Below are 8,169 nucleotides of genomic sequence, written 5' to 3' on the forward strand. Positions count from 1 at the left end.
TATTACTTTCAGAGCGGAGGAAGTGAAGGTGACGGTAGCGAGGAGCTCTCACAAAACTTCCTCTACAATGAGAAACAGAAGCAGGTGAAGTTATGTCTTGTGTTTCCATACTGTGGCCTCTATCAGATTGTAGTGCAATATCGGGGTGTCACTATATCCAACGGTGCCTTCGATTGTATTGTACTGTCCAGTAAGTATTGTATTGTATTGTCTAGTAAGTATTGTATTGTACTGTCTAGTAAGTATTGTATTGTACTGTCTAGTAAGTATTGTATTGTACTGTCTAGTAAGTATTGGGAATTATTTATCATAATCTGTGACACCAGAATACACTTTTTTTTACATTTATGTACCAGAATGCGTGTAAAATGAAAAGTTTTCATGATTAATTTATGGACTGTTTCAAAATGAAAGCGGATATTGGCATTAAGAAACACATTTTCTAATAAATAAAATTGTCTCCTCTTATATCGTGAAAAAATAAAAATTACATAGGTACCTGTCTCTATCATCCAATAAATAGTTAGTTCCCTATATCTTGTGATCATTCTGGTTTCAGCACTTCCAGTTTGATGACCCAGATCTGTACAATAGTACTATATCCAACGGTGCCTTCGATTGTATTGTACTGTCCAGTAAGTATTCGATTATATTGTACTGTCTAGTATTGTATTATTTGTATTGTACTGTCTAGTATTGTATTATTTGTATTGTACTGTCTAGTAAGTATTGTATTGTCTAGTAAATATTGTATTGTACTGTCCAGTAAGTATTGTATTGTCTAGTAAGTATTGTATTGTACTGTCCAGTATGTATTGTATCGTCTAGTAAGTATTGTATTGTATTGTCTAGTAAGTATTCCAAAGTATTTGCCCACCAGTCGAACTTTCTTTGCTACCCTTTTGTATTATAAAAATAATAAAAAAAAAAAAAAAAAAAACATCGTGAAAAAATAAAAATTACATACCTATCTCTATCAAGTATCATCCAATAAATAGTTAGTTCCCTATATCTTGTGATCATTCTGGTTTCAGCACTTCCAGTTTGATGACCCAGATCTGTACAATAGGAAAATAAAATATATGTTGGAGAATGATGTTGCAAATTTATCCATATGTTTTGAAGACGAAGTGTACAGTCCTGACTATACGTCATCCAAGGTACGTGTATTACATAGGTATTAGGTATATTGTTGACTTTTTTCCTTTCCTTTAAAGAGGTTTGAACTATAACAACGGAAATCAAAGAGAGAAGGAGGACAGGATAGGGTAAAGCCAGCCATTCCGAGAACGAACCTGCCTCGGTGGTGTAGTGGTCAAGGCGCTCGCCTGGTAAACAGGAGGGCGTGGGTTCAATCCCAGCCGAGGTATTGTGTATTACATAGGTATTAGGTATATGTATTGTTGACTTTTTTCCTTTCCTTTAAAGAGGTTTGAATTATAACAACGGAAATCGAAGAGAGAAGGAGGACAGGATAAGGTAAAGCCAGCCGTTCCGAGAACGAACCTTATCTGTTTGATATATCGCCTACCTCCCAAGCTAACTCGACTTTTGCTTCCAATTTTTAAATTCGGGTTTCTTGAACTAATATGGGCATGTAACTATCCCCAGACAGTAGAGCTAATACCAAACGGCAGCAAGATCCCAGTGACTGATGAGAACAAGCTAAGCTATCTGGATGCACTGGCGAGGTATAGACTGGTCAGTTCTGTCAAGGATGAAGTGGAAGCATTCCTCAAAGGCCTCAATGATCTCATTCCCGATAATCTCCTCTGTATATTCGATGAAAATGAACTGGAGGTAAGATATTACTAGTTTAGTAAACTGTACATTAGATTACCATAGGTATATGTAAGTTGGTGTTTATTGTATCAATATTTAAGATATGACAACAGTATGTCGATTAGTAAGATCAAAGAATTTTAGTGGAAAGAAAAAAATATACCTTTTGTTCCTTGGCTTTAGAATTCTTTAGAGGTAGATCATCTCAGTTCTTATAGTGTTATCTCTTATCATATCAGTGTAAAAGCATTATTTACCTATACATATTGTAGGTATGTATTGTTTAATGGGAGCTCATTTTCAACAGCAATGTATTTTATCTACTTTTTTATGACCTACTATTTTTGCCTGTAGGAATTGTAGGAGATAGGAGCTATTTTTTCCCTAATTATAATTGATTGATTTTTATAATCAAACTGGAGGAAAAGATCTCAAAATAATATTACTGTGTATCGTTGTAGGTATGTATGTATGTATTGATTAATGGGAGCTCATTTTCAACAGCATTGTATTTTATCTACTTTTATGACCTACTATTTTTGCCTGTAGGAATTGTTGTAGGATATAGGAGCTATTTTTTCCCTAATTATAATTGATTGATTTTTATAATCAAACTGGAGGAAAAGATCTCAAAATAATATTACTGTGTATCTCATTATTACCTAATATGTAGATAGATTATTATTTTATTTGTAATTAAAGTTGTCCGAAAAAGGAAATTTGATGGTGATGACTACGGCGTGTTTTTTCCACCCATTTTGCACTTTGCATATGAGAACGTCCACGCAAAATCTTTGAAAAATCACAAAATTAAATTTTATCCAATCGACTTTTTTTCTATATGGGATGAAAGAAAACTATTTTCCCAACAGGTTCGGAAGCATTGAGTTTAGAAGCCAAGATGTCCGAGCGTCATGTTAGTTATGTAGCGTATCTAATTCATATGAATGGAACTCCACTGTCCAGACCTAGGAAAGTTATAGTCAACCTCTGTCCCAAGCAAGTCATCATACGGGAGTACTTTCTCAAGTTTATTCCCAAGAAGTTGGTCTCCTATCGGCTCAGTCCCTCAACTAAGGTAAGTTACAGGGAGAAATCTAAAAATAAATCTTCTTGATATTCGTGAAGATAAACTTAATTTTTAATTTAATCGGCAAATTGCCTTAATTTGTTTCACGTATCTGCGAAATTTCAACAAAAACTCAGGAAAATAAAATATACCTAGTCTTCTGCGGATTCCCAAAGATTCAATCGGGTTCAAAATTAAATGAGAAAAAAAAAATGCAAATGTCCTTTAAGTGTTAAATCATCATCATTGTTGTTGCTTCTTCGTAGCCGAAGGTTGCTCAGAAGTTGGTTGGTTGGTTGGTTGGTTGGTTTGTTTCTGAGGTTGCTCAGAAGTGTTAAATATGTTTGCCAAATGTTATCAAAATCGGCCAAACCGTTTGGTCGTTCTTCTTCTTCCTAACCTTTGCCTATTTAAATAGGGTCGGCGTAGTTATGTAATACCCAAGAAGTTGGTCACCTATCGGCTCAGTCCCTCAACTAAGGTAAGTTTTACAGGGAGAAATCTAAAAATAAATCTTTTTGATATTCGTGAAGATAAACTTAATTTTTAATTTAATCGGCAAATTGCCTTAATTTGTTTCACGTATCTGCGAAATTTCAACAAAAATTGGACAAACTGGTAAGGAGTAGGCCAGTAGGGAGTAATGGTGTAAAACGGAAATAAAAACAATCAGACAAATACTATTCAATGCAAAATCCGCAAGATAGAACTTGGACCTGTCTTTGTTTGTTCTTTTAATAATGTATATCTAGCTTACAGTTTCTTTTGTTTTATCCCACAGATTACATTCACGTCAGACAACGCACTGTATCCACATCAATCTACATTTAGCTTGGATGATACGCAAGTTAAAATAGAACTTTATTCTAACGATAGAACTCTAATAGCTGCCTCATTCACTAGGTTTCTGCTACGTAACATCGGTAAGTTCTGTTTTTATAAAGATGAGTGTTTCAGCGTCGTTTTTATTTCGTGGCAATAAAACAACTGCCACATTAGACTCGTGTGGTCTCTGTGTCGTAGCATGCCTCTCATCAGATCGGCGAGAAGATTGAGATTTTGTGCTAAAATGTTAAATATTGGAAAATATTCATTCTTTACAGGAGGTTCTGAATCTTTCAAAGACAAGCAAACCTATTTCTACAGTGAAGTGAGGAGAATCAACAAGGGCAGTGGTCAAGGTGTAGTCATGATCAAAGTCAACAGAGATAAGTTTCTTGAATCTGTGAGTATTTTATTCATTTGCCTGTGTCTACTTCAATTACATATCAGTGTAATTGAATAACCGTTTTCAGGGGACGATTTGTCCCATTTTGACAAAACTTGGCAAAAAGAAGGAAATTTTTTCACAAATTAACAATTCTCATGATTTTCAATTTTTTATTTAACACAAAGATAATAAAATATAAAAAAATATAGCGAAATTATTTTTTAATTCCGGTCGCTATGCGCATTTATATGTCATAGCTGAGTGGGCCCCGCAACAGCCAGTCACGGAATCAATCATTTCCCCGCCGGGAATCGAACCCGGGTCTCCCGCGTGTAAGGCGAGCGCAGTGACCACTACGCCATGGCAGCTGACTTCGGTGTAGTTATAGTTACACAATTTCTTAAAAAGGCTTCTGCGTGATCCCCGAATGCTTAATGGAGGACGAAATTGATTGAAAATTTTATGCTCGTACTAGTGGTTGACCCGTCCTTTGTACGGGACCACCACACACACACAAATACACCCCCCACACACACCACACCCATCACACACATCCCATCACACCACACACCACATCCACCACACACCAAATCACCACACACACACACACCACACCCATCCCACCACACACCCACACCAACCCACACCCACAAGTTAAAATAGAACTTTATTCTAACGATAGAACTCTAATAGCTGCCTCATTCACTAGGTTCTTGCTACGTAACATCGGTAAGTTCTGTTTTTATAAAGATGAGTGTTCCAGCGTCGTTTTTATTTCGTGGCAATAAAACAACTGCCACATTAGACTCGTGTGGTCTCTGTGTCGTAGCATGCCCATCCCCGTAGTATGCCTCTCATCAGTCTCATCAGATCGGCGAGAAGATTGAGATTTTGTGCTAAAATGTTAAATATTGGAAAATACTCATTCTTTACAGGAGGTTCTGAATCTTTCAAAGACAAGCAAACCTATTTCTACAGTGAAGTGAGGAGAATCAACAAGGGCAGTGGTCAAACTGTACAACTCACTCAGGAAAATAGAATATACCTAGTCTTCTGCGGATTTCCAAAGATCCAATCTGGTCCAAAATTAAATGAGCAAAAAAATGCAAATGTCTTTTAAGTGTTAAATCATCATCATTGTTGTTGCTTCTTCGTAGCCGAAGGTTGCTCAGAAGTTGGTTGGTTTCTGAGGTTGCTCAGAAGTGTTAAATATGTTTGCCTAATGTTATCAAAATCGGCCAAACCGTTTGGTCGTTCTTCTTCTTCCTAACCTTTGCCTATTTAAATAGGGTCGGCGTAGTTATGTAATGTAAATGCAGTTTCTTTGTGTTATTATGTCACAACTTTGGTGCTCACTGCAGCATTGTAGGATTTTCCCAATATCTAATAATCCTAAAATCACATGTTTACCTACCATGCTGGCACCGGTCGCTATGCGCATTTATTTCTATGTCATAGCTACTCATTTTCCTCACGAGGCTGAGATACCTACCATGTTGGCACCGGTCAACAGCCAGTCACGGAATCAATCATTTGATTCCGTGACTGGGAATCGAACCCGGGTCTCCCGCGTGTAAAAGCGCAGTGACCACTACGCCATGGGAGCTGACAATTTCTTAAAAAGGCTTCTGCGTGATCTCCGAATGCTTGATCGAGGACGAAATTGATTGAAAATTTCATGCTCGTATATTGAACATTTTTGGCAATTTTCATCAAAGATCAAAGGTGTACAAATCGTTCTAAAGTGCAAATCAGTGTGTATCACTGTACTTGTTCTCAGCAATGTTCTTCTGTTCTCAGCTGCTCCTATGCGGTACCAGTGACTACAGTATAGCAGATCTCCTAGCCCATCACGTGGTGGCATCTAGTTTTCCTCATCCCAAGTTGTTGCAATGGTTCTGGACCGCTCTACAGAATTTCACTACTGAGGAGCGGGCTAGACTACTTCAATTCACTACGGGGTCATCTCAATTACCACCGGGAGGGTTTGCTCAGCTCAAGCCCAAGTTCAGTATTAGTTACATTCAGGCGCACAATAGTTTACCTGTAGCACATACATGGTAATTACATATGAGTGTAATTGAATAACCGTTTTCAAGGGACGATTTGTCCCATTTTGACAAAACTTGACAAAAAAAAGGAAATTTTCAGAAGTTGTTTTTCTAGCAGTATGATCCGCCTGCCTATGTTTTACATTAGTTATAAAAATGCTTGACACATAGCTTTTTTTTCGATAGGGATGTAGGTATTCCGACTTTTTAAAATTTCTATTATTTTATAACTACATGTTGGGGGCCCGGTCGTTCTCTGGACCGGATTGGTCTGTCCTGGGCGGGACTGGTTTGGCCTAATATTATTTGGGTCGGACTGGTTTGGTCTGGAGTGGACTGGTTCGTGTGGGGACGGTTTGGCTCACGGCAGGTAGGTATAAACACAGTTGTTTCATTTGCTCAGAAAAAAAAAATAAAAAAAAAAATCGTGTCGTTGCGTAGTGGGAACACTCATTTAAATTACATTGCCTACAGAAGATTTTGTCTCGTTCGAGAGAGAGAAAAAAAAAAATATTGTGTCCTTTGTAGTGGGAACACTCCCATTTAAATTACAGAAAATAATCGGATGAAACTCACGACAAGTGAAAACGGACCTTAAGGTAACATGTCATTTTGGAAAGTGCTCTCAAGTAATTTCTAATTTTTCATTCCTTGTTTCAGCTCAAATCAGCTATGTCTACCAACCTATGATAATTATGAGAAGTTTGAGAAAGCTTTGATCACTGCTATCAAGGCCTTAAGGTGACGATGTCATTTTGGAAAGAGCTCTCAAGTAATTTCTAATTGTTCATTCCTTGTTTCAGCTCAAATCAGCTATGTCTACCAACCTATGATAATTATGAGAAGTTTGAGAAAGCTTTGATCACTGCTATCAATGAGGGAAGTGAAGGTTTTGGTTTGGCCTAGATTCCTAGAATGTGCAAGGTATACTCGTAGTGTCAAAGGTATTAATTAAGCTGTGTCCATACCGCTGTTGAATATTGTGGTGTGGACTTGCATTTTATCCAACTGGACGCAAGTGGTGTTTACATCTGGCCAGTCGCTGGACTGCCCTACTATATCCTCCTATGTTATTCTGAGACTTGATGTTGGAAGATATTTCTGACATTTAGCAGTTCGTCTCCAAGACATTACTAATTTTATTTTTTGACAGAATCAGTTCTCTTTCTTTCAAAGTTTCTTATCTAACTTTTCTTTTCTTCTTCTTTAAAGAGATGTTGTTATTGGTTAGAGATGATCAGAACAGTGGTCTATTCTTCAAAGCAACTTCATAATCTTGTACCTTTGCAATATTTTGACATAATCACAACTTTTTTTTATTGGATGTGCAATATTTTCAAGGAGGTTTCTTTTGATCTCAGTATGAATCCAGTGAGGCTGATTAATATTCCAAATTAAAATCTACATAGCTTGAGATTTTTGAACATGATTCCAAAAAATTTCAAGCTAAAACGGACAGAATATAAAATGATCTTCTATAATAGGTAGGAGACATTTTATCTTTCTGTTATTATGTATTAAGTAAGTTTCCCATCGAAATAGTTTTAAGGAAAATACCTACTTATTTAGTTTTAGTAACAAATTCCTGTGATATTTTCGTATATTCTATGTAGGTTATTGTTCTTAATGTTTTATTTATTTTTTAGATTACCTTCCCATCGAGATAGTTTTAAGGAAAATACCTACTTTAGTTTTAGTAACAAATTCCTGTGATATTTTCGTATATTCTATGTAGGTTATTGTTCTTAATGTTTTATTTATTTTTTAGATTACCTTATCTCTGTCTAGAATTTGAAATTTATTTTTAGAATGAGGTAGTCCTCCTTCCTGAGTAGATACCTATACTCAGTATAGTGTACCAACGTGCAGAATTTATTTAAACATTTAACTGGTATATTATGAGGTAAAATTTACAGCTCTAGATCTCGACTCGTCTTTTACACGTATTTAATTACATAAAAAACTGACACATGACAAGCTACAATGGATAAAATGACCAATGGATAAAATCGGAAGGAGAAGGGAAAAAATGGCAGCCTTTAGTTGAAAACCCCAAT

General features: G+C 36.4%; 1 protein-coding gene across 1 annotated transcript in view; it reads left to right on the top strand.

Annotated features, from left to right (window-relative positions):
• Positions 1-7,706, top strand: part of LOC103510635 (apoptosis-resistant E3 ubiquitin protein ligase 1) — a 34,727-nt gene extending 27,021 nt beyond the window's left edge. Inside the window, exons 14-17 of the mRNA XM_026824632.1 lie at positions 1,035-1,160; positions 1,612-1,800; positions 5,862-6,121; positions 6,916-7,706. Coding sequence (XP_026680433.1) covers positions 1,035-1,160; positions 1,612-1,800; positions 5,862-6,121; positions 6,916-7,018 — 678 coding nt within the window. The 3' untranslated portion in view covers positions 7,019-7,706. The remainder of the gene's footprint in view (positions 1-1,034; positions 1,161-1,611; positions 1,801-5,861; positions 6,122-6,915) is intronic.
• Positions 7,707-8,169: the final 463 nt, after the last annotated feature.

This window comes from Diaphorina citri, unplaced genomic scaffold, assembly GCF_000475195.1.
Source record: "Diaphorina citri unplaced genomic scaffold, Diaci psyllid genome assembly version 1.1 scaffold625, whole genome shotgun sequence".
NCBI lineage: Eukaryota > Metazoa > Arthropoda > Insecta > Hemiptera > Psyllidae > Diaphorina > Diaphorina citri.